The 27,124-nt window shown below is 39.9% G+C and overlaps 1 protein-coding gene across 1 annotated transcript in view; it reads left to right on the top strand.

Annotated features, from left to right (window-relative positions):
* Positions 1-27,124, top strand: part of RAPGEF5 (Rap guanine nucleotide exchange factor (GEF) 5) — a 247,962-nt gene that overhangs the window by 109,794 nt on the left and 111,044 nt on the right. The window contains exon 8 of the mRNA XM_011973915.1: positions 22,864-22,937. Coding sequence (XP_011829305.1) covers positions 22,864-22,937 — 74 coding nt within the window. The remainder of the gene's footprint in view (positions 1-22,863; positions 22,938-27,124) is intronic.

Genomic DNA, 27,124 nt, shown 5'->3' with positions numbered 1-27,124 from the left:
TTTATTTTTTGGTGATGTTTTCAACCATGTACATTTCCCAAGACTTTCACAGCCTCTCAAAGGATGGATCAGGATCCTCTCAGAATTGATTTTTCCAGATTGTTTTTGTCCTTTTCTTTTCTTTTGCCACACCCTCGATACTGTGTCCGGCAGCGCCCATCACTCTCATTTGTGGTCAGCACAGGCCTACACTGATTGTCTGGTAACCCCACAGAATGTGTTGTTTAGCATTTGTCAGCCAAGAGGAAAGAAGTGTCATGTGTTTTCCTCTAAAATAATCAACACAACATTCTTGTCTTCCTAATTGATTGATGATTCCTAGGTTGTTTTCCCCAAAAGAGAGAGCTTTGCCTAACACCATGCTGATTGTTGAAGTTTGTAAAATCCTTCTCCAGTGCTATAATAACTCCTTGTTCTAACATTTCCAGAGATAGTTCTTCTGTCCCTGCTTGCTGACAGAGTTTGTATATTCACATCCTGTCTCCACCGGTGCATGTTCTCGTTGAGCAGTGATCAATTCAGTGTTTGACGGGTTGTATCTTTCTTTCTTTTTTTTTTTTTTTAAGCGGGATAAAACCATCATAAGAATCTTAAAACAGTAATTATTAATGCATTGTAAAGTTAAAGCATATTTGAAAATGTAAAATTCTTACAATCAAGAAAGTAATAGCCCTGGTAAAGCTCAGGAATAATTGAAAACGCATTCAGCAGATGCTTTGTACATTTTTTCTCACTCTCCCACTGGGATACAAAGAAAATTGCCTTTAAAAAAAGTCCCGTGACACTATCTTTTGTAATTAGAGCTATTAAGTTGAAATGATAAATAACCATTCAATGGCATACTATAAAAGAAAATAGCCCTTTGCACAGATTTCTCTTGATAAGCAGGAGATCTGAGAGTAGTGAGTATAGGAAGTTAGATTCCTTTAACCCCGAGAATTGTTTAGAATTAAGAAAATCAGAAAGCAAGGCAAGATGATTTTTTTTTAATCCTTCAATATGGTCATGTCCATTAAGATAGTAAATGAAACAGATTTGCCAAGGAGGTGAATAATTATAACCACAGCAGCACATACTCCAGAATCCAAGGTTTTTGAGGTCTTGGTTTTCAAAAACACGTGGGGCACTTCAGTGAAGCTGTGTAACACTTAGTAGACAAAGCTAATTAAATCGCTGTTAAGTGGAAGCTTGTTCCTGTTCTAGGGAATTTGATACTGGGAAGAAGAACTGCACACTGGTGGTACCAGTAAGGTGATGTTGCCCAGAGTGGGTTACTCTCTGGTCTTGTGTGGTCCGGGACAATGATTTTAAGCTCTTCAGAGTCCTACTTCTTCTTGCTCATGTTTTACACACATTGCTAAGCCTGGAGAAACAGTTTCCTGACACATTGAGCAGAGAGGTGGGTGTAAGGCGGGGGAGAGGCATTAAAGAGAGAATCAAGTTTTCTAGTTGAGACCTAAGAAGCAGCTTCCAGCATTGCAGCTCCTGGGAACATGTTTTTTGTGAGGAAACTAGATGAGCATAATGAGTGTACCCTGTGCATAAATCCAATATTAGTTCCGTACCCAAGGTCAAATGAAAGTTAATGACCATTTACACACCAGAGATCTGAAACCCACATTTTATTTCCTTCTCATAATGACAAAAGGGGAGAGCAATTTATATTTAAATTGATTTAAATTTCAAAGCATAAACACAGAGGTCTCCCTGGCACCTCCATTTTTTTTTTTTTTTTTTTTTTTTAAAAAGGAATGTTTTTTTTTTTTTTTTTTGGTCAGTGAAACTTCCTGGCAGGGCTCAACTTTCATGAAAATGAAATCCCATCCTGTATCGTTTTCCCAATGTGGACAGGTTTTTGTTTTCTGTGGAACTACCTCGTTCTCACCCTGCTGGGTTAGTGACACCAAATCAGAAGTCAGCAGTGCAATCAGGGCCACTTTATTTAATGATTTAGGTTTTGCATTTGTTGAGCTAATTAGCTGATTGTGGCAACTAATGGGTGTCCTTCATACACTGTTGACTGGGCAGCTACTCCCCTGAAGCCTGCCAGCTCCTTTGTCCTTGGTCCTCTGGTGAGTGGGAGCTGCTTCCCAGATGAATCTATGATACATGCCACCCAGCATTCAGAGGCAGGGCCCAAGAGGCCATTATGCTAATTACCAGGTGCCCTAAACAGGACATGCATCCACTTATAACCCTGTATCTGATAAATTCTGTGTGTTTGGGTAAACAAAGGTTTGCATTGGAGAGTGCATGAGTGGTTGCTGGGGGGGTGGCATTGTCTATGATTTATTTTTACAATTTACAATTCTGTGACTGCTTCTCTGTAAGGTACAACATTTTTATGTTATATTGCTTTTGCAATCTGTAGATGTTTTAAAATATTAAATATTAAAATATTTGAGGAAATATTAGGAGATGATCACATAATTAAATGGAAAACGTTAATGGCTAAAATCATGTCTCTTATGTACTGAAATATTCCTTAAGAAGAAAAATCCTTGCCATATGCTGTTTTTATAGAGTTATGAAATTCTGCAGAAAACATGGGCTTCTACCAAAATTTAGCAGTTCTGGGGGTGTGGTCAGGAAATTTGACTCCTACACTGGATGTGTTCCCCCTGATTAATCACTGTCTTTTTTCAGCCTCATTTTCCATTCTTTTATAAAATGCAGAGGTAGGCATGGTACTAGAGTACCATGCTGGAGGTCATGTCCTAAGTACCAAGTACTAGGAAGCTCCCCTTCTCTCAATTATACATTGCAATCTATTCCACAAGAATATGAGAATAATAATTACTGATCATTTATTTTCCTTCCTAAACTTTTTTCATTTTATCGACTTTTTTCCCAGTGAAAATCTACAGAAGGCCCTCTTTTTTCCCCCTGGGGACATTTTTTTCTGTCATTTGTATTGACAAGTAAGAGCTATCAAGGGAAATCTTTGTCCTGGCCGTATGACCCAGCTAGTGTCCATCATTCGTCACATTAAAAGTTTAATTGTATAAACAGACATGCAAATGGAACTGTTCTGAGTAAAACTGGAAATGACATGAATATGGTATGTGAATAAAAGTAAATAATGTTCCATAGTAAGTGATGCAAAGTGCGTAATTTGCTTCAGCTGAATTCCACCAGGATAAGCGATGCTTATGACAAAAGTGAAATTTACTTTATATATTATTCTTTTCACTCATGTAATAAAAAATACTCAACACTTGAGAGTTTCTGAATCAGACATTATCTTTTTAAGCAGATAAGCAAGCCCTGGTTCTAACTATTTGCACTTTTCAGATAGGTTATAAAAATACTGTATTTTAAATACTGTCATATAGTGATTAAGATTTGTTTTGGGGATAAGATTAGTGATAGACATTTTCACCCTGGAGTCAATGAAGACATGTATTGTATACAATTTCAGCTTGAGTACCGGTACATTTTAATGTTAAGTGTTTTTGTTTGGAGATAAGGAGACAGAGATATATACTTTTTTATTTTTTATTTTTTATTTTTGAGACAGAGTCTTGCTCTGTCGCCCAGGCTGGAGTGCAGTGGCGTGATCTCAGTTCACTGCAAGCTCCGCTTCCTGGGTTCATGCCATTCTCCTGCCTCAGCCTCCTGAGTAGCTGGGACTACAGGCGCCCACCACCTCGCCTGGCTAATTTTTAGTAGAGACGGAGTTTCACCATGTTAGTCAGGATGGTCTGGATCTCCTGGCCTCGTGATCCACCTGCCTCGGCCTCCCAAAGTGCTGGGATTACATGCGTGAGTGACCGCACCCGGCTGATAGACAGATACTTTATAAAATAATCCTAGGTCTCTTTGTGAATAGCTGCATCAAAGTCCCTCCTTGACTAAATAAAATTGTGTTTTTCTAAAGCAGTGGTCATCAAATTTAATTTGCATAGCAGTTACCTGCAGCACTTGTTAATTGTGCTAATTCCTGGGCTCTACCTCATGGGGCTTTATTTAAGTATAGACTGAGGCCCTGACATCTAAAATTTAACTAGCCGTTAGCCCTCAGTGATTTAGATGCCGGACTTTGACAATCACGTTCAAAAATCTGTATGACCCGCAGACTTAGGGAATGAGCTGGTGTTTTATAAAGGGTGTTTGGTGGTCTAAGAAACCAATCATGATAGAATAAAAAATATATGTTATAGTTCTGCAACTAACTCATTCATTGGAGAATTGCCTAACTTTCAGTGTTTCTTTACCAGTAAAAGCTTTATAAAAGGAGAATTATTACCAAGCTTTATTTGGTGGACAGTCAGGAATAAGCAAATATTGTAACTAAAGTTTCTATACTAAACTTGTCAAGACTTTTTTTTTGAGCGAATTTGCCCTAGTTTAAAGGGTAAGGTGGGGTGCAGTGGCTCACGCCTGTAATCCCACCACTTTGGGAAGCTGAGGTGGAGAGATCACTTGAGGTCAGGGATTTGAGACCAGCCTGGCCAACATAATGAAACCCCACCTCTACCAAAAAAAAAAAAAAAAATTACAAAAATTAGCCAAGCATGGTGGTGCATGCCTATAGCTACTCAGGAAGCTGAGGTGGGAGAATTGCTTGAAACCTGGGACACCGAGGTTGCAGTGACCCAAGATCCCAGCACTGCACTTCAGCCTGGGCGACAGAGTGAGATTCCATCTTAAAAATCAAAACAAAAAAAAAGGGTAAAGAATTTTAAGCCTGGCTCCATCCAATTAAGTGTATCTGAACTAAGCCATATCTTCGTAAACTGTGCAGGTCCCAAGGGCTTGTCTGGTTCTCCTTTTGCCAAGAAGTAGCTAACTATCATTTAATAAAAATGAAGCATTTGCTTTAAGACTTATTCAAATCGGTTGAGGAAGTTTACACCTTATCCTGTTATTGTTTTCTGGTAGAAGAATGACTGTGAGAAATTTCAGTTGAGGTTGTCTTTGTCGGCTTAGGAATAGATGGTAGTATTTCAAAGTGTTGCCCATTTTCTTCCACCCTGGCTACAACAGGGCGCAAAGCATGACCGATACAATTTGCCGTCTTACTTTTATAGGTTCTAGTCTTCTTCACTTTGATTTTTAGTATTGTTTTAGCATGTTAAAAAGCTCATTTCCTACATCCTAGTTCCGGAGGTAGAGCTAAGTGCAAGTTCTTCCCCTCTGTGTGAGGGGCCTTACCGAGCAGATACATTTATCACTTATGCCTAAGAAAGCAAGCTTCCCTGCCCTGCTGGGGAGTGGTGAGGAAGACTGAGGAAATAGGAGATTATCAATAGTCTGTGGCTGGGAATACTTCTTGCTGACAGTGGAGGAGTTGGGGGCATTGTCCCAGCAGCCTGTGGTCCACAGGGAAGTGGTGTGTCCATCTGGTCTGGTTAGGGAAGGGGAAGATTCCATCACTGGGCCTCACAAGTATTAGAGCAATACACCCAGTCGGGAAGTGTGGACGTTGGGCACCTCACATCTCTAGTTCTCAGCTTCATCACTGAAATTAACCCAGGACTTAGAATTCAAGCTTAGCATTTGCGCCTAAATCCAAGTTAGTTGAAGTTGATATGTTTTGTTTATAGCAGGCCTCTATGAGTCAACTAATTTCATGGTTAGCCTTGTAACCAAATGGACAGTCTCATCAAAAGATCACATTTATTGGAATGATCCGGGCCCCTCTAAGGGAATTTTTCTAGGGCCTACTCTAGTGCAGGCCCTAGAAAAAATTAAAAAAATACTCTAGTAGGGCCTACTCTAGATTTTTTTTTTTTACTTTGATGATTTTTTAAAATAATTTCAACTTTAATTTTAGATTCAAAGGATACACATGCAAGTTTTTTACCTAGGTATATTGCGTGATGCTAAGGTTTGGGGTATGCATGATCCCATTACCCACGTACTAAGCATGGTACCCAACAGTTTTTCGGCCCTTGCCCTCCTCCCTCTTTCCCCCATCTAGTAGTCTACAGTGTCTTTTGTTGCCATCTTTTTGTCCATAAGTACCGGTTGTTTAGCTCCCACTTATCAGTAAGAACATGCAATATTTGGGTTTCTGTTCCTGCGTTAATTCACATAGTATAATGGCCTCCAGCTGCACCCATATTGCATTTCCTTATTTTTATGGCTGCATAGTATTTCATGGTATATATGTACTACATTTTCTGTATCCAGTCCACCATTAATGGGCCTTGAGGTTGATTTTGTTTATATTAGTGCATTTTCATACTGCTACGAAGAAATACCCTAGACAGCGTAATTTATAAAGAAAAAGAGGTTTAATGGACTCACAATTCCACACGAATGGGGAGGCCTCACTATCATGGCAGAAGGTGAAGGAGGAGCAAATGCATGTCTTACATGGCAGCATGCAAGCGAGCGTGTGTGGGAACTGCCCTTTATAAAACCATCAGATCTGGTGAGACTTATTTACTGTCACAAAGAACAGCACATGAAAAACCCACCCGCATGATTTAATTACCTCCTGCTGGGTCCGTCCCATGACCCGTGGGGATTATGGGAGCTACAATTCAAGATGGGACTTGGGTGGGGACGCAGCCAAACCACATCACCATGTCTTTGCTATTGTGAATACTGCTGCAGTAAATGTATGAGTACATGTGTCTTTTTGGCAGAACAATTTATTTTCTTTTGGAAATATACCCAGTAATGAGATTGCTGGGTCAAATGGTAGTTCTATTTTAAGTTCTTTGAGAAATCTTCAAACTGCTTTCCACAGTGGCTGAACTAATTTGCATTCTCACCAACAGCGTACAAGCATTCCCTTTTCTCTGCAGTCTTACCAGCATCTGTTTTCTTTTGACTTTTTAGTAATAGCCATTCTGACTGGTGTCAGATGATAACTCATTGGAGTTTTGATTTACATTTCTTGAATGATTAGTGATGTTGAGCATTTGTTCATATGTTTATTGGCTGCTTGTGTGTCTTCTCTTGAAAAGTGTCTGTTCACGTATTTTGCCCATTTTTTAATGGGGTTGTTTTGTTTTTCTTGTTCAATTGTTTAAGTTCCTTATAGATTCTGGATATTAGACCTTTGTCAGATGCTTTGTTTGCAAATATTTTCCCCCGTGTTGTAGTTTGTCTGTTTACTCTGTTGATAATTTATTTTGCTGTCCAGAAAGTCTTTAGTTTAATTAGGTCCCACTTGTCAGTTTTTGTTTTTGCTGCAATTGCTTTAGAAGGCCTAGTAATAAATTTTTTTGCCAAGGCTAGTGTCCACAATGGTGCTTCCTAGGTTTTCTTGTAGTATTCTATAGTTTGAGGTCTTACATTTAAATCTTTAATCAATCTTGAGTTGGTTTTTATAAATGGTAAAAGGCAGGGGTACAGTTTCATTCTTCTGTACATGGCTAGGCAGTTATCCCAGCACCATTTATTGAATAGGGAGTCCTTTCCCCATTGCTTATTTTTGTTGATTTTGTCAGAGATCAGATGGGTGTAGGTGTGCAGCTTTATTTCTAGGTTATCTATTCTGTTCCATTGGTCTTTGTGTCTATTTTTGTAACAGTACCATGCTGTTTTGGTAACTGTAGCCTTATAATATAGTTTGAAGTCAGTGAATACGATGCCTCTGGCTTTGTTCCTTTTGCTTAGGATTGCTTTGGCTATTTGGGCTCTTTTTTTATTCCATACAAATTTTAGGATAGTTTTTTCTAGTTCTGTGAAAAATGACAATGGTAGCTTGGTAGGAATGGCACTGCATCTGTACATTGCTTTGGGCAGTATGACCATTTTAATGATATTCATTCTTCCAATCCATGTTTTTCCATTTTTGTGTGTGTGTCATCTATGATTTCTTTCAGCAGTGTTTTGTAGTTGTCCCTGTAGATACCTTTCACCTCTCTGGTTAGATGTGTTCCTAGGTATTTTGTTTTTTGTGTGGCTGTTGTAAATTTGATTGTGTTCTTGATTTGGCTCTGTTCCTGAACATTGTTGGTATACAGAAATGCTACTGATTTACATACATCGATTTTGTAGCCTGAAACTCTACTGAAGCCACTTATCAGTCCCAGGAGCCTTTAAGATTTTCTAGGTATAGAATCGTATCAGTGAAGAGAGATAACTTTCCTAATTGGATGCCTTTTATTTCTTTCTCTTTCCTGATTGCTTGGCATGGACTTCCAGTACTATCTTGAATAAGAGTGTGTTATGTTGATATTTAAAAAAGAAAGCCAAATAGTTGAAGTAGCCTATTGTTTTGTCAGTTTATGCAGAAATTCAAAATACATGTACTTTTACTTATTTAAGAGAAAGTATGGCTTAGTGCCTTCAACATGGACTTAAAAAATATACAAAATGGGCAGTCTTTAAAAGGTGCTGGGAAACTGGATATCCTCAAGCAGAAGAATGAAATTGGACCCCCTGTCTCACACCATATACAAAAACAGATGAAAAATAAAGACTTAAATGTGTGAATTTACACTGTCCACTTCTAGAAGAAAACATAGGGGGAAATCTATATAACATTGGTCTAGGCAATGATTTTTATGGAAATGACCCCAAAAACACAAGCAATAAAGCAGAAAAAGACAAATGAGATTACATCAAACTAAGAAGCTTCTGCACAAGAAAGAAAATAATTAACAGAATGAAGAGACAACACACAGAGTGGTCAAAATTATTTATAAACCATACATTTGGTAAGGTGTTAATAGCCAACATATATGAAGAATTGAAACAACATGATAGGAAGAAAACCTGATTTTAAAATGGCCAAAGAACTTGAATAGACATTACTCAAAGACACACAAATAGTCAACAGGTTTCTGCAAAAAGTGGTCAGTATTACTAATCATGAGGGAAATGCAAATTAAAATCACAGTGAGATATCACCTGCTACTTGTTAGAATGGCTATTAGCAAAAAGATGAAAGAAAGGTAAGTATTGATGAGGATATGAAGAAAAGAGAACCCTTGTACTTTGCTGGTGGAAATGTGAATTAGTACAGCCATTCAACAATATAGAGTTACCTCAAAAAACTAGAAATAGAATTACCATATGACCTAGCAATCCTACTTCAGGTATCTGTTCAAAAGAATTGAAATTAGTATGTTGAAGAGATATCTGCACTTTCATGTTAATTACAGCAGTGGTCCCCTACCATTTTGGCACCAGGGACCTGTTTCATGGAAGACAGTTTTTCTATGGACTGGGGTAGGGGGATGATTTCAGGATGATTCAAACACATTATTTATTGTACACTTTATTATTATTACATTGTAATATATAATGAAATAATTATAAAACTCACCATAGTGTCGAATCAGTGGGAGACCTGAACTTGTTTTCCTGCATCGAGATGGTTCCATCTGGGGGTGATGGGAGACAGTGACAAATCATTGGGCATTAGATTCTCACAAGGAGCACACAACCTAGATCACATGCGCAGTTCACAATAGGGTTCACGCTCCTGTGAGAATCTAATGCCACTACTGATCTGACGGGAGGTGGAGCTCATGTGGTAATGTTCACTCACCCACTGCTCACCTCCTACTGTGTGGCCTGGTTCCTAACAGGCCATGGATCAGCACCAGTCCGTGGCCTGGGGGTTGAAGACCCCTGCATTACAGTATTCACAGTAGCTGAGATATGGAATCAACAGAAGTGTCCATCGACAGATGAATGAATAAAATATGGTGTGTGTGTGTGTATATATATATACACATACACAATAGAATACTATTCAGCCTTGAAAAAGAAGGGAATAATGTCATTTGCAACAACATGGATAAACTTGGAAGACATTTTGCTAAGTGAAATAAGCCAGGCACAGAAAGAGAAATACTACATGATCTCAGTTACATATGGGAATCTTAGAAAGTGGAACTTACGAAACTAGAGAGTAGAAAGGTGGTAACCACAGGCTTGGCGGATAGCAGTGGGAGAGGACTGGGGAGATGTTGACCAAAGGGTACAAAGTATCAGTTAGATAGGAGGACTAACTTTTCCAGATCGATTGCACAGCACGGTGACTATGGTTAATAATAATGTAGTATCTATTTCAAAATTACTAAAAGAATAGATTCTCAATGTTTTCACTATAAAAAAATGATAAGTATGGAAGGTGATGGGTATGTTAGTTTGATATGATCACTTGACAATGTATACATAGTCATTCTAAAATGACATAATCATTCTACAATGTATGGGTGTATCAAAACATCCTATTGTATTCCATAAATATATACAATTCTTATTTGTCAATTAAAAATTAAAACTTAAGGAATAGATTGGGCTGATAACTGATGCTGTATCAAAACTTTTTTTTGGGCCAGGTGCGGTGGCTCATGCCTGTAATCCTAGCACTTTGGCAGGCCAAGGCGGGCGGATCACCTGAGGTCAGGAGTTCAAGACCAGCCTGGCCAACATGGTGAAACCCCGTCTCTATTAAAATACAAAAATTAGCTGGGCATGATGGCAGGTGCCTGTAATCCCAGCTACTCAGGAGGCTGAGATGGGAGAATCACTTGAATCTGGGAGACAGTGGTTGCAGTGAGCCAAGATCGCACCATTGTACTCCAGTCTGGGCAGCTGAATAAGACTCTGTCTCAAAAACAAAACAAAAACCAACCAACCAACCAACAAACAAAAAAACTTTCTTTTTCCCAAATATATTTTGGCTTAGTTTCCTTATTTGACAATCTTATGAGATTGCTTTCTTTTGTGAGCCATAAGTACTTACATTGATATTCAAAAATGGTAGTATAGAGGCTTTCAGAATTATTAACTGCACTGAAATGTAGAGAGGAAATACTGTGTTCTTTATTTTTGACAGTGGCTCTGTGGTCCTTACAAGTTGCTACCCACTGTCACTGAGCAATATTGTAGTTGTTTCTGATTTGAACTCTTCTCTTTTCTTTCTTTCTTTTTTTTCTTTTTTGAGATGGAGTTTCACTTTTATTGCCTAGGCTGGAGTGCAATGGTGTGATCTTGCTCACCACAACCTCTGCCTCCCAGATTCAAGTGATTCTCCTGCCTCAGCCTCCCGAGTAGCTGGGATTACAGGCATGTGCAACCATGCCCAGCTAGTTTGTATTTTTAGTAGAGGTGGGGTTTCTCCATGTTGGTCAAGCTGGTCTCAAACTCCTGACCTCAGATGATCCACCCGCCTTGGCCTCCCAAAGTGCTAGGATTACAGGCGTGAGCCACTGTGCCTGGCAATTTGAACCGTTTTCATAATGAAAAGTTGGTTTAAGATGTAACTCCTTCCTGGGGCTGGTTTCGTTCCCCACTTTTGGATCACTCATTCCCTGGTATGCAGGGATTGTTGAAGCCACATGGGCCATGCCAGTCACTCTGCCCTGGTGGATTCGAAGTGGTGACCAGGGACCGTTCTCAGCTGGGTCAGGGTCTCTAGGCCTTTTTGGCTGCCCCACCCCATATTGCCAGAACTTAAACCCTATGGCTTCCCTGCCACATGCTCCATCCAGACCTTTGCCTTTTGTAAGGGGAGGCTCCATAGCAAGTCCCTATCCCCAGAGCATATAGAAACTGCTAAGTGCTAGGAACCTTCCCATCCTGGTAAAGAAGAGCTACTCAGGAAAAATAGCTGTTGACTTGCTGTGATTCTGCTAACTCCCAGAGGGGCTGGAGCAGACTTTGGGACAGTCTTCTCTGTGTGCCGATACTGATCTGTGGACACCCCTGTCCACAGTTGACCCTCAGCCATCTCTCTGGCCTCACCTTCTCAGACCCAGCCCAGCCAAAGGAGATCAGGCCCATAGCTCTTTACCTGCCATTTCTGTTGCCCTGTCACCCTTGTTCCCACAGTCTACTTGATGCAATACGGGGACAGCCTTGAGCTTTTCTAGCCTGTCACTTCCTGACTTCCTCCTTTAGGGGAGGAGCCTGCAACTTGGCATCACAGGAGAGAAGGTCAAGATCTGGGACTTAAAGAGTTGGTTCATGATATGCAAAGGAAAATTACAGATTCTCTACAGATACTGCCATTTCAAGTCTGTTGTCTTGCCACAAAGTTCTGCTTTGGGTGTTGGAATATAAATATTGATGACTTTATTTTTACATTCCTTATCTTCCACTCTACCCCAGTGGTAGGTGGGTCTGACTAGGAATACTGTCCCATCCACAGATAAAAATGCAAAAAAACATATCACCATGTTTTGTATAATAATATAAAGTCATTACTATTGATTAAGTAGTTTAAATCCATCCCTCCTTCCACACATCTATGCCATAGGTTTTTATTATCCCCCTTTTACAAGTAATGAAATCGAAACTTGGTGAGTTGATGTAATTTGACAAACAGTTGTACAAGAAGTATTGTAGGAATAATGCTTTATTTTTCCCTAATGTATAATAAAAGGAAGTTCCTTTAAATTCTAGCAGGATAGGTTTTGATGGGGGTTAAGGCAAATCTTCCAGTCTTATTTCCTGCACTTCTCTTGGACTGCCCCCCACCCCCTCTGTTTATTTAGTGGCTCATTTGGTGTCACTGCTTATATTTGCAAACACAAGGACACCTGGGGAATTCTTGGTGGCTCCACTGTATGTTGTAAAATTCCACTGTAATGTTACTGGGAAGGTTTAGCAGTAAAATTCCTGACAATTCAGAAATAAAAAAACTTAATGAGCATAATATAAGTGGCAAAAAGTTGCAATAAATGTTTTTAAAATGTAGATGTCTGCCATAAACTTTAGTTAACAAGAGTGTCCTTTAGACCTGACCTGTTGCGTTTTCTGGTTTACAATTCCCATGGCAGAATCAAGTAGCTGTGAAAAGCAAATCAAAAGACTCAGGTTCAGTCCTGGCTTAGCCACGTAGCATGACTTAGTGACTTCCAGAGGCTCGTTTTCTTATTCTGGACAATGGAGCTAATGGCACACGCTTCTGGGGCTTGTTGGAGGGGCTAAATGAGGTGGCCTACAGCACACAGAGCTTTGTACTGACACAGAGGTAGGCTCAGAGTTGTTTTTCTTTTCCTGGCTGAAATAAATCTTTTACAATTTAATTCCTGAGAGAAATTGTGTAGAGTACTGGAGTACACTAGGATCTTTTAAAATGAATGAACATTTTGCAATATCTAGGAATCATTACTGCTCAATATTTTACTGTGTGATGATAGCAGATTGGCCTGAATCTGTATTGTCACCAGAACACAACCTTGAAAGGCACAAACAAACTAAAGCTAGCTAGTCGTGGTGGCTCACTCCTGTAATCCCAGCACTTCGAGAGACTGAGGCGGGCGGATCACTTGAGGTCAGGAGTCCGAGACCAGCCTGGCCAACATGGTGAAAACCTGTCTCTATTAAAAATACAAAAAATTAGCCGAGCGTGGTGGTGGGCACCTGTAATCTCAGCTACGTGGGAGGCTGAGGCAGGAGAATTGCTGGAACCCGGTAGGTGGAGGTTACAGTGAGCTGAGATGGCGCCACTGCACGCCAACCTGCATGACAGAGCAAGATTCTGTCTCAAAATACAAACAAATGAAAAAAGTAAAGCCTTTCTGCCTCCCAAGAAAAATATTGAAAAAAACAAAAAAACAACCTAAACCTGTTGCTAAGGTTAACTTGATTTTTGTTTATCAAGGTTTTATGTTAGTTGCGTAATACACAAGCCACCTTTGTATTAGAAGAAAACCTTTTTTTTTTTGAGGTGGAGTCTTGCTCTGATGCCCAGGCTGGAGTGCGGTGGCGCCATCTCGGCTCACTGCAACCTCTGCCTCCCAGGTTCAAGCGATTCTCCTGCCTCAGCCTCCTGAGTAGCTGGGATTATAGGCGCTCACCACCACTCCTGGCTAATTTTTTGTTTTTTTTTTTTTTAGTAGAGAGGGGGTTTTGTCATGTTGGGCAGGCTGGTCTCGAACTCTTGACTTCAAGTGATCCGCCCACCTCGGCCTCCCAAACTGCTGGGATTACAGGCGTGAGCCACCGCACCCAGCCAAAAGAAAACCTTTTTTTCCAATACATTTCCTTATAAGAATGGCAATGTAACGGGCTACTGGTATCAATTACTGATTACCTCTTTATTACCCCAAGCCAGCGGGATAAGTATTTGTGCTCTAATTAAAGGAACCGATATGAGATACCTTTTGCTCTAATGACATTATCATTGTTTTCTGTTGAATAACTTTTCCATTGAGTGGACGTATATTAAATCTTAATCAAAAGAAAACACTGTAAAAACCTATTAAGAAGTAGAGGAGAAGCTTGGAGAGTCTTAGCTATTTAAAAAAAAAAAAAAAAAGATATAAGAGTTGAAATGGAATCCTGTCTGCTGTAGGGCAGGGGTAAACCATGCAGTCAGTAAGGCAGCAGGGAGGGTGGAGCGAGGCCACCCAGAACCCCCTCTCAGTGGCTTGAGTTGCCCCCAGTCAAGTGTTCTGAGCATGGAGCATCTGATGGGGGAGATGGGAGCTTTTCAGCCACCTCTGCTTTCAGTCTCCCCACAGTAGATTTATTGTGCTGTCTGAGTGCTGTGGCTTTCCTGAACATACAGCATGCCTATATTCAAATGTTAATAAAAATAATACATTTCTTTCATGTAGCAAACATTTATTATCTTTTTCCTATAGAACCATGGGCTAGAAGGCATAGGGAGGATTTGCAGGGCAGGCAATGGTAGGAGCACTTAAAATTGTGTAAGTCATTACAGCCTTAATGACAGAGCTGCCAGTGACCACTCCTGCCTCCACTCTCCCAGCACAGGCCCACCTGGGCACATCTCCCCAGTAGGACCCTGAGAACTGAAAGGCAGCCAGCTTCCATTCCAATCCCCGCCTCATCCCTCACTGGCTCTCAAACATCACTTCTTTAAACATCAGATTCCTTAGTTCTTAGTAGGAAATCCAAGTCAGTTCATGCTTACACTGTTTGAAGTAAAGCTCCTGTGTTTTGTTTGTTTGTTTTCAGCCTCATTTCTGTTCAATTTATTTTAGGCTATTTAGTCTTTAAAACATATTGGTACAGATAGTGTCAGACCTGAGTGTACTTAACTATCTCCTTTACTCACTTCCTGTATAATTCTGGGCAAACTATGTGGCATCTCATAGCCTCAGTTTTTCCATCTGTAAAGTGAGCGTAATCTTGGAATCTAATTAAGGAGAGGACCAACCACACACCTGCCCTACAACATCACTGGTATAATGGATATATGTTCCCATTTAACTGAGATTTTTAAAATGAAGAATCAAAAACTGTCAGATGTAAATGGATTCTGCTTTGGCCACGGAAGTTGGTCTTACCTACTGAAAAGTTATAAATACTTATTATTGAGCTTGTGTAATGACTGAGGAATTCTTTTTCAGTGAGCATAGTATCATTGCTCAAGGCCCAACAAGGCAACCCCACCAACCTATAGACTTGTTGGCTTTGGTTGGTGAGTAGTGATAATTCTGAAACCAGATGGCGCATGAGTGTTGCTGGGTCTGGGCAATGTGATTTTATCCATGTACATGCTTTATCTCTCTCCTTAGTGTGTTGGAAAAATTTTGAGTGTCAGAAAATAAACACAACTACAATTTGTTAATTTACAATTTACAAAATAATTTTTAAGTATCAGAAAAATTCCTAATTGAGATAATTCAAGAAAAGTGAATTGCTAAATTCCAAGAAATGGTATTCACCTTTTATTAATAGAAATTTGATTCTTCACTAGACCTACTAAGTAAATGCTGAACAGATGTTTAACAAATGTCGGCACAAAGAGGTATCAGATTATTGACCTGCCCTCAATGGGTACATAGTTCAGTGCAGCCTTGCCAGGACCTCTACCAGAGGTTTTCTAACATTTTCCAATTATGATCTACTTCCTGCTCCCGTGTCAGATCCCAGGGGTTTCTTCAGTTCACCTTTGTTTATGCCAGCTCTCCACCTTGACTGCATTCTTCCCCTTATCTCATCCACCTATCAGAATCTACATTTCCTGGATGCCTTTCATGATGTTAACCCCCTCCCCCCAAACTGCATTGACATTTTGTTCTATTTATATCTGTCTCATAATTATTACTGTCTGAATTGACTACCTTTGTTCAGTTCAGTAGACCATAACTTAGCACCTCTGTGTTCTAGAAATTATTCCAGGTGCTGGTGTTACTGAAACATGAAGGGTTTAATCTATGTCCTGCTGCTCACCACACAGAAAGCCAATCTCTGAGATAAGGATTATTGCCAAGGAAGAAGGCTTTAATCGGGTGCTGCAGTCGAGGAGTTGGGAGCCCAGTCTCAAATCCATTCCCTGACCAACTAAAACTAGGAGCTTATCTAGCAGGGCAGAAATGTAACAGGTATAAGAAAGCAGGAACTAGGGAGGGGCAAGGAAGCAATCAAGATGAATGAAGGGTCTGGCCTGTCATGTCTGGATGCAGTGATCTGGTGAGTTTCAATTCTTTTTGTTTTATTTATTTATTTATTTTTTGAGAAGCCTAAGGGTTGTTTCCTGAGGAAAGAACTCAGATAAAACAAATATAAGTTTCAAGCTTTAAGACCAGAAAGGTCAATTTCTATGTTTATCCAAAAAAAAAAAAAAAAAACTGTCTATGGGACTATTGGGTCAGTTTCACTGGGAATATGAAAATATACCCTCTGTCCTCTCGGCGATGTCAAATTTGGGTTAGCAAAGACAGATATTTGTGTTGCTGACTAAAAAATATCAAGTGTACAGAAAAAGAGCTTTGTTGGGCTAGGAGGAAGTACTCTTCATTTTGTCAGGGGCCTTAGATGCAGAGAGTGAAGACTCAGAAGACTCTTCATTAAGGAGCTGGTGTTTGGGCTGGGGAGCCCAGTGGACAAGAGTAATTTTACCTGGTGAAGGCAGGGACAAGGGCATTCCAGGTTAGAGACAAAGAAATGTACAAAGGAAGAGATGTACCTGGGGAGAGGGTCCAAGACCTAATGGCCTGGCCTTTGAGGGCAGGTTGAGGGCTTCCACCTGAACATTGGCCAGTGCTCAATAGAGTGGGGATCACAGGTGTCAGAGCTTTCAAACCTGCACATCCATGAGCTAAGTCCCATGGCATCAGAGACACTGGGGATGAGGCTGTGGAGCCTGAATTGGTATCTATCTCGCTGTGTGACTCTCATGTGCCCTAAGCAGGCATAGGCAGGATAGGGGGATGGCCTGATCAGACTTCCATTCTGGGATGGAGCTCCGGCAACTGTATGCAGAATGGATGGAAGGAGAGGCCATGCCATAGCAGCCTACATGAGGTGTGACCATGGCAGAGAGGATGAAGGGTGGAATCATTCCAGAGGTGGAAGTGGCAGGATTTAGTGTGAGATTGAGGTGAGGGCTCAGCGGAAGGAGGACCATGAAGGTGCCTGAGATGTGCAGCTTCAGTACTTGGTGGTGATCTAAACTGAATTACCCCAGAAGCAGGAAGATGCTTGTGATTTCAGACCTTCATGTCCTCATGCCATATTAAATCAATTACTATTTCTTGAGGTGCAGATTGTGCCACTCACTACACCTATCACAGCAGCTTGTATGTAGCAGATATATTACCCTCTGTGAAATGAAAATATTCATCATGTGACTGGAAATGTGGGCCTGGAACTCAGAGAAGCGGGCAGAAATGGAGACAGATTTGAGAATAAACTGCATTGCAGTGAAAGTTGAAACCCTAGTAACAGATAAGATCACCAAGGAAAGAGGCAAAGAGAGAGAAAAGAGAGCCTGGGGAAAGCTTGCATTTTTAGAAGACTTGAGGAGGATAAGTACACAGAAAAGAGAGTTTTAAGTCAACAGTCTCAAGTTCAGCTGAATAGATTGGGGTTGAGAAAAAATGCTGGAGCAGAGGTGTAGTGGTCATTGGTCCACCTTCAAAGAGAAGTTCAATGGCACTGGATGGGCCAGGTTATAATATCATATGAAGTGGCTTGATGGTGAACACTGACCCCTACTTTTCTAATTTTAACACTGAAGAAATACAGTGATGAGGCAAAAAGGTTACAATTACCATTTTTCTTCCTTTTTAAAGAATGGAAGAGATTTGAGTATTTGGAAGCATTTATGATTATATATTGAAGGCAAAAATGAGTATACTCTTTAAGAATTTCTCACTGTAGGCTTGTTTCTGTGCCATCCTCCAGGGCTGAATGTGGATGGAGTGTTGTTGAAGGGCCTCCAAAAGTAAATATTGTGACCCTACTCCAGGATGGTACAAAAAAATAGCTGATTATTTAGATAATGAAGAACTGGGCTCTGCCTCCTGTGGCCTGGAAACACTATGGTGTTTTCCTAACATTTTTATGTCCACAATCTACAGAACATGTAAAAGATTCCAACCTAGTACACCTCTCATCCATACTTGTGAAAAATACTTTACTAGTTGCAATACATTTTGATCTTTATTTTTCTCTTCTTCCTATGATATTCTGTTCTATTTCATTAAAAGGGAAAAGAAACCCTGGTCAGGATCCATGTGAATGGATTTGCTGATGTGCAGTTTGACCAGCCCTGTTCTGTTCCATCCTTGACTGTAGCAGTGATGAACTGTCACCGACACCTACATTTTATATTTGAGGCCTAAGGCAGGTTACTTCACCTCACTAGTCTCAGTTTCCACATCTGTAAAATGGGGGATGATTTTACCTGCCCAACATTTCAGGTTGAACATCAGATAAGACGCTTCATGCAAGAGTTTTCTCTCTGTGAAAATGCTACACAGGTGAAAGATTATATTATTGCCAAAACTTTAGTTCTTGGCAGAGTACCCAATACGTTATTTGCTGATTTCTCACATTGAGGCTCGAAATGCTCCGTTTGTATCTGTAGTCATCTTTGTGGTTGGTTGGTAAGATTTTTTTAAAGAAATGGGTTGGTTGATTTTTAAATAATGGTTCTGATGGGAGTCAGCACATGACAGTCATTGTGTTTTAATGTTTTCTTGTTAGTGGGGCTCTTACCTTTACAAAGTTGATCAGTGGAAATTAAATGAGCATCATTTAGAAGGGACGTCAGTCCCCTTCGTGTTTAAGTATTATTATTAGTAGCGTTACTGGCAGAGTTGTTTTTTGTTGTTTGTTTGTTTGTATTCTGCCACCCATCCTAGTAAGTCCTGGGGAGAGAAAACCTGTTTTGTCCCCAAGGCAACAAGAAAGCAATATAAACTTAAGCCCCACAATCCTAGGAGGCTTTCAACAGTCATTCAGCTTGAATCCCTCTTGGCTAATTTGCAAATAGATACATTTAAACTAGGCATCCTTACCGAATCAGTGTAAATTAATCCACATACATGCTTAGTTCTCCTGTGGGCAGTAATGCTCACCAAAGCATATGCTTTAGATCTTGCACTTGTATCTTTTGTTATGGTAAGTTATTTTCAAAGGCCATTACTTGCTTTTAGACTCTGTGTGCTGAGAGATAAGGAGATGGTTTGTGTTGGCAGAGAATGAGGCTCCTAGCCTTTCTTGGTCCCAGAAGCTGTCATTCCTGTGTACGTGTTTCACTGGAGGGAACTGTCCCAGAATCAATATTTGCATAGGAAATTTTCCCCAACCAACTCTCATTCTGATCAGATAAAAGAAAAATTGAACTCAAAAATCTAAATAACTCCTTCCTCCTTTTCCCACCACATGAGCCACACCACTGGAAGGCATAAAGAGAGAAATTGTGTTTTTATTTATTTTTTGACATTAATCTATGCATTAAAGGGTCAACAGAGCTCTCCCTTTCAGAGGACCATATATATTTTATACGTGCAGCTTCATAGGATAATCATAAATCCTTGTCTTGGATAAATACACTTTTGCTCCCAAGATGCATTCTTAGAAGTGTAATTGTTCATATTTCCAAGAAAATAATGTTATTTATGCTGTCTTCTCTTTGTCTTTAGGGGGTTGAGGTTGAGTCCAGCAGAACTTTGAGAGTTTGTCCATTATGCAGATTTAGCTTGCAAAGTTAGCTTTGCCAAGTCCCTTAACTTGCTTTTGTTTCTAATTCTCACCGTGTTAGTTTCGGCATAATGCTAGGGAACTGATTTTGAGGTCTTTTAAGATGTGACAATAAATGTAGCATTGTTGGGGATAAGCTAGAAATAAATACAGGACTGACACTTTATCCTAGGTTTGCTTTTATGTTCATCTATTCCTCCTTTAGTTCTATCTATATGTATTAAGAATTATTCCTAAAACTTAAAAAGTAGTGTGAGGTCAGGTGAAGTGGCTCATAGCTGTAATTTCAGCATTTTGGGAGGCCGAGACAGGAGGTTCACTTGAGCCCAAGAAGTCCAGGCTGCAGTGAGGCATGATGGTGCAACCATACTCCAGCCTGGGCGACAGAGGGAGACCCTGCCTCAAAAACAATGTGTTAACTCTCAATCTGAAATTATGATTTAGTGTCCTGCATGTTCTATGTTCTAGTATAATAAGGTAAGAATAAGAAATGCCTATACCCTAGAGCATTGTTGTTTTAAAACCAAAAACATGAATTCAGTAGGCTAAAATATTCTGAAATTTAATTTTCTTCATTTTCATTGAAATTAGCACTTTAAAGAGCAAAAATTCAAATAAAGCACAAATGAAGTGCCAAAGTATGGTTGCTTTTCATGTGAAGTTATTTCGCATTAGTATATGATCAGCTTGCCCTCCAAGAAAATTACTCTGCATTCCAGGATGAGGAAAGGCTTCTTCTATTATTTCAATTGTTAAGTAGAGTTCCTTACGTCTGTAACCCATTGCATTTTTTAAGTGGAATTTAGGATGTTATTCTATGTTTTATTTTTCCCTTTATAGTCTTACCTCTAGTTTTTCAAAGAAAACACGAATGTTTTTCTTTGTTCTTAAGTTTCCTTCTAGCTGGGTAACAGTAGCAACAGGGAACCCCCTTTGAACAGGCATGAATGGAACTCTTCTCTGAAAATTAGAAGAAAAGCGTCTACCCACTTCACCTCTTCCTACCTTGCTTTTAGATGCTCAGCTGGTCAGAGTTATCCTAGTTATCCAAAGAGTGAACAGAAGAATTTCTCTCTTTTCTTCTTTCATAAATAGTTACAAAAGAAGTAGCTTATTATATAAGTAGGCATAGTCAAGCAGTGCCGTTTTGATCACTTGGGGATACATTGTTCATGCCGGTTAGCATTTGCAGAGCCCTACTGTATGCACAGCATTATAGGTAGGCTCCGTGGTGGGCACCACACAGCAGGCATGAACGGCATACAAAAGCAAAAGGTACATGAAATGATATTTTAAAAAATACAGAGCAGAGAGCACAATATTTGAAAGTACACAGGCCAAGCGAGGCAGCTCACGCCTATAATCCCAGCACTTTGGGAGGCCGAGGTGGGCAAATCACTTGAGGTCAGGAGTTTGAGACCAGCCTGGCCAACATGGTGAAACCCCGTCTCTATTAAAAATACAAAAATTAGCTGAGCATGGTAGTGCACGCCTGTAATCCCAGCTACTCGGGAGGCTGAGTGAGGCAGGAGAATCGTGAGGTGGAGATTGCAGTGAGCCAAGATTGTGCCACCACACTACAGCCTGGGCAAAAAGAGTAAAGACTTTGTCTCAAAAAAAAAAAAAAAAAAGCCACAGAATAATGCAAACTGAGTCAATAAGTACAGTGGGCAACCTCACTGTCAGCTAGGTTGGTATGCTTTGGCCTACTTTTGATGGAAAGGGCGAAAAGGATAAATGGCATGGTGGATACAAGGAATAACTAATTAGGAGTAATCCTTGATTGCTTCTCCTTCATATCCTCTTTTTTCTCCTTCCATATTGAATTCATTGGAAAGTTGTGTCCATTTTGTCTAAAAAAATACAGCTCCAGTGTTACACGTTTTTCCTGCTCATTGCCACTTCCCTGATCTGAGTCATTGTCATCTGCAGGCAACATTACAGCAACTAATGTCTCCCTGCTTCTGCTCTTGTTTCTCTCAAGTCTGTTCTCCACAAAGAAGCAAAAAAGAACTTTTGAAAATATACATCAAATCATGCACTTCCCAATTTAAAATTCTTTTGTGGTTCCCCATGTTCTTAAGCTTAGATCTGAATTTATCGTGGTCTCTACTCTCTCCAGGCTTGTTGAATGTCACATCTCCTGTTATGGACATAATAGCTGCTCCGTAAATATTTGTTAAAACGGAAGAACAAATTATCTAAAGAGAAAAGTAATCCAGTCATTATGCGTGGATCAGTTATGTAAAATACATTTTGGTGTTGAATGTCAGTGTGAAATTGGACATTTGGAGGAAGCTAGAGAGTTCAGAGAAGCCCTTCAGTGATGAGCAGGAGAAGTTCAGACGCCATGAGATAAGCAATACATAAGCCAAAGTCTGGCACTTGTTGTTTTTATATTTTTTGAGACTAATTATTTTAGCATTGTGCCCAAGCTGGATTGGATTAGTGAGAGGCTGGAGTCAGGGGCTTTGTGTAAGAGGTCATTGTACCAATGAAGAAAGGGCGATAAGGGCTTGGATAGGGAGATGCTGGGAAGGGAGAGAAGGATTCAGGACTCCACAGTATGGAATTTTGTGGTAACAATGCATTGAGCAACCCAGATATAAAATACTGTGCTTCCTTTATTATATGACATTTAAACTGCCAGCCAGAAAAAAAAAGCCACATTAAAAAATATATATGGCTGTTCTCACATGAAATGAATAGAAATCTTCATCTTATACGCCCAACTGCCCTTTTGGTAAAGCACAATACTGATATGATGATGTCTGGATGGGTTTAGGTGAAGAACAGAATTAAGATTGAATTTTCTCACTGCCATTGATTTAATGCATGTGATAATATGCATGAGAAGTACCCAGTGCTATTAGCTAACTTCACATTTGATTAACAAAAAATAATGCCATTATTAACATTTTGTGAATCTAACATTTTTTCCCGCTAAATTGCGATCTGAAAGGAAATTATCTGAAGCATTTTTTCTTTGATAATATATTTGTTTAATAGTGTTCTTTTTTTTTTTTTAAGCAATTGAACAAGATGAAGAAAACAATGATAAACATGTAGCTGTAACAGAAGCCGAAAGTGTTCCAGATTCTCAGGTATGATCAATTCTGTGACAGCCCCTCATCATACCCGAGTGTGCTGAGGGTGGTGAGACAGTGCAGGTGTTCAAAACTGATATAGGTTTTACCTTTTATGTTTTGTAAATAGCCACTGGGAATAAAGTGCTCAGTTTTGATATAAAGGTATTCCACACTAAGGGTCCTAAACTGGTAATTATATTTATAATTTGATTCATGGGAGAGGGTCGGATAGACACACTTCACTTCCCAGAGAAAGCAACGGAAACGAGTGAAAGGCAGACGTTCCCCTGAAGCAGGCAGTGGAGAATGAGCCAGCTGACAGCACCGGCCTGCCAGAGGTTCTGTGCCACCTCCCAGTAGCTAAATCATGGCATGAATATGCTTTAGGTAGTATACCTCCAAATACTATTGCACCATAAAAACTTTGGACACCCTAGTGCTGCCAGCTGTTGACTTTACACAATAGTGGAGCATTTAAAAATTCCGACTCAGCCTAGTTGACTCATCTCACTTCACCTTTAAGGTTACAAATCTGTTGATTCTGGTCAGACGAATCACATTAACTTTTTCAATAAAGGTTGCCTGGACACTAATGTTTTAACAAAGTCACATTGTTTTGCTGTGGTAATATTAAACATGCAGCAGTCCTCAAGTTCATATTAAAATTATACTGAAGGCTTCCAAGCAAACCTGTGCAGGGATTCCCCAGCTCAGTGTATTTACCACTTTCTCCAAGATTTCTTAAATTCTTAAATTACTAGTGGGACAAGGGTTTCTAAATTTAAAATATTGTTATTCTTTATTTGTTCTGAACTTATTCTATGGGTAAATGTCTGTTTGAATGCAATTTTATTTCTCAAAAGGATACACAGACCTTACTGTTCAGGATTTTGTGATTTTTATTCGGCAATGGTTATGTAACTATATCTACAGGACATACAGAGGGATGAAATCATGAAACCAGTAGATTGATAATTAGATCAGGAACAGAGTCTACGTAGGTTTGAAAGTTGAATTAAGTTCACTGGGCAGCATGACATCATTATAAGTGTTATAGGCCTAAGCTGGGTAGGAAGGCAGGCAGTTGTCACCTCCTCTGGTGGTATGTAAGAAAACTTGATCTGCTACCATAGTGGAAACACCAGTTTTATTGGTTTAATTCTACAGGCCCATCTATAGAAATTCCCTGGATGGAATAAGTAGTTCAAATCATGTGAGGTGAACTTAAAGAAAACTTAGAATTTTGCCATCAGATATGTACGCAGAATTAGAAATAAAAATGTATGCTTATTGGTGTGTACATATGTGTGTAATTTATATGTACAATTTTTTTGATGTATATACGTATAATGGCTTGAGCACCTATTTGCCAGGCCCTTCACAGTATTTCGAATTACTTCAATCTTCATTCCAGAGCATATTTTAAGCAAGTTAAGTGGATTCTGATTCCTTCTTCCCCATACATGATGAAATATGTTACCGTGGGAAATGTACCTCTAGGGTGCTGAAAACTTGGGGTCTATAGAGGGTTAAGATGGTCACTAAGCCCAGAGAGACTTGGCCTTGTTGTACACAGGCTTCCCATCTACCAGAGATCTCTCATATGTTGGCTGCTTTTTTCTTACTAAAAATACCTTTTCTGCTTAGGAAACTCCCTGTTTTAATGCTGTCACATGTGGGTGGAGTGAAGAGAGCATTTAGAGTTGGGTTGACATCCCAGCCTTTCTTCCTTAAGGGATGTTCCTTAGTGGCTGTAAACCTGGAAGATCCTGTAGGGCACCTAAGTCTTTGTCCCCATGGTGTCCCCACTATGCTAGGCAGTACCTAGCATGCATGGTTTTCATCTCCACAAAATGGAGATATTATAAGTGTCTTATGAGGTTGAAATGAAGCATCATAAAAGGCTTCCGGCAATCCTGGCACATAGGAGAGTTTTAATAAATGTTGGGCAGCATACTGTAAAGACTAGGGGCGCTGCCTCTGGGGCCACACTGCCTGGGTTCTTTTCCTGACTCTGGCACAGTAACCTTGGGGGAGTAACAGGCGCGGTGGCTCACACCTGTAATCCCAGCACTTTGGGAGGCCAAGGCGGGTGGATCATGAAGTCAGGAGTTTGAGACTAGCCTGGACAACATGATGAAACCCTGTCTCTACTAAAAAAAAAAAAAAAAAAAATTACCTGGTCGTGGTAGCAGGCACCTATAATCCCAGTTACTAGGGAGACTGAAGCAGGAGAATCATTTGAATCCGGGAGGCAGAGGTTTCAGTGAGCCAAAATTGTGCCATTGTCCTCCAGCCTGGGTGACAGGGCGAGACTCCATCTCAAAAAAAAACAAAAAACAAAAAAACCTTGGGCAAGTTAACTTTCTTGTGCTCCTATCCTCCTTTTCTGTAATAATACTGGGAGCAGTATTATTACACTTAACAATAACATTTGGGCAGCACTTCGTATATATTAGACCCTCTAAGGCTCTTTGTTTTTATTAATGTATTTATACCTCACAGCAAACCCTCCAGGATAGGTAGTTTAATTACCACCACTTTATAGATGTGCCAGTAAGGGATAGGGTCAGGTCTCAAACCAGGGCAGTCTGGTTCCGATGTCCTTGCTTTAAACAGCTGTGCAAACTGCCTTTCTAACCTCTGTAAAATGGAAATAATTGTTAGATTGTGCTGAAGATTGAAGGACTACATGTGAAGCAGTTAGAACAGCGCCTGACACACAGTAAGCACCCAACAAAGTCAGCCTCTGTCAGTTATTGTCACTCGGACCATCTATCTCATTGCTTTTTGGTTGGAAGTTCTTGTACCTTTGGTTGGAATATTTAAAGTATCTAACTGGGCCAAGTTGCAGCATTACTCTCTGCCAGATGGTATCTTCACAGACACAAAATATTCTAGTCCCTTCACTCTATTATAGGATAAAAGGATTTAAGAATCTTTGTCAAAATGTACTGAAAATTTGCCTGGTTCTAGCTTTTAAGAATTCTAGTGAGATCTTTAATTAGTTATTAATTGATTGATGATTGATTGATTGAGACAAGGTCTCACTCTGTCACCCAGGCTGGAGTGCAGTGGCATGATCACGGCTCACTGCAGCCTCAACCTCCTGGGCTCAAGTGATCCTCCCACCTCAGCCTCTTGAGTAGCTGGAACGACAGGTGCACACCACTACATCTGGCTAATTTTTTGTATTTTTTTTAAAGACAGGGTTTTGCTATGTTGCCCAGGCTGACCTCAAACTCCCGGGCTCAAGCAGTCTGCCCACCTCAGCCTCCCAAGGTACTGAGATTACAGACGTGAGCCACTACACTTGGCCTCGTGTTGAACTTTGGAAATTCTTGCTTTGTTCCATTAGCCATTGGCCACTGGATTCAGTGACTGTTTTCATTGTCTCCTATCCTCCATTTGAATCAATCATTCTATTATTAAGTGATAATTAATTATACAAATTAACTGCTAAATATTTGGTAACTAATTTATCAGTAGACTATAACTTTTAAAAATATGTATACTAAAGAACTTATTTAAGACTGTCAAAGAAAATTGATTATCCTGTTAAATCTTTTATGTTTGATATTATTTGAGTTTGCTTATTCTCTTTTTTAACTTTTTAATTATTTTTTAAACTTTGCTACCCTGCTTACCAGTGTGGTTAAGAATGTATACACAAGTCTGAGCTGTAATTTCTCTTAGGTCAAAATAAGAGAAAATATTGGTGGCCTCCCTACTTTAGTCTGAACGTTAAAGGAATCAAGTATGTGAAAGGAATGAACCCCTTACTTTATCAATTATCTAAATTTATAATACTATATATTATATAAATTTATAACGCTATATTTTGATTTTAATCAGAAGGGATAATTTTCTAAATACGAAAGATTAAGAAAGTACTTGAGGGGAAGAACAGCATAAATTTCACGTTAGTGTGGTTTCTGTCTTATTCCTGGCTCTCAGCATGCTCTGGCAGGATGCAGCATTACACAGTATTTCTATAGGATGGGTCTGTCCATCCTATACAAAGGTGATGTTTTAACACAAGGAATTCCACAAAGGAGTAGGGCCAGAGAAACTGAATGTCCATTGCCTTGCCTGGACAGTGAAGGGCTAGGAATTATGAAATGATTTCTAAATCTCCATCATGCCCCAGCATGGTGTTTGAGGCCCATACCAGTGACTCCCTAGGGATTCCTCACCTGCCT

This window comes from Mandrillus leucophaeus, unplaced genomic scaffold (genome assembly GCF_000951045.1).
Source record: "Mandrillus leucophaeus isolate KB7577 unplaced genomic scaffold, Mleu.le_1.0 Scaffold140, whole genome shotgun sequence".
In the NCBI taxonomy this organism is placed as follows: domain Eukaryota; kingdom Metazoa; phylum Chordata; class Mammalia; order Primates; family Cercopithecidae; genus Mandrillus; species Mandrillus leucophaeus.
This window is presented reverse-complemented; position numbering and strand designations above follow the sequence as displayed.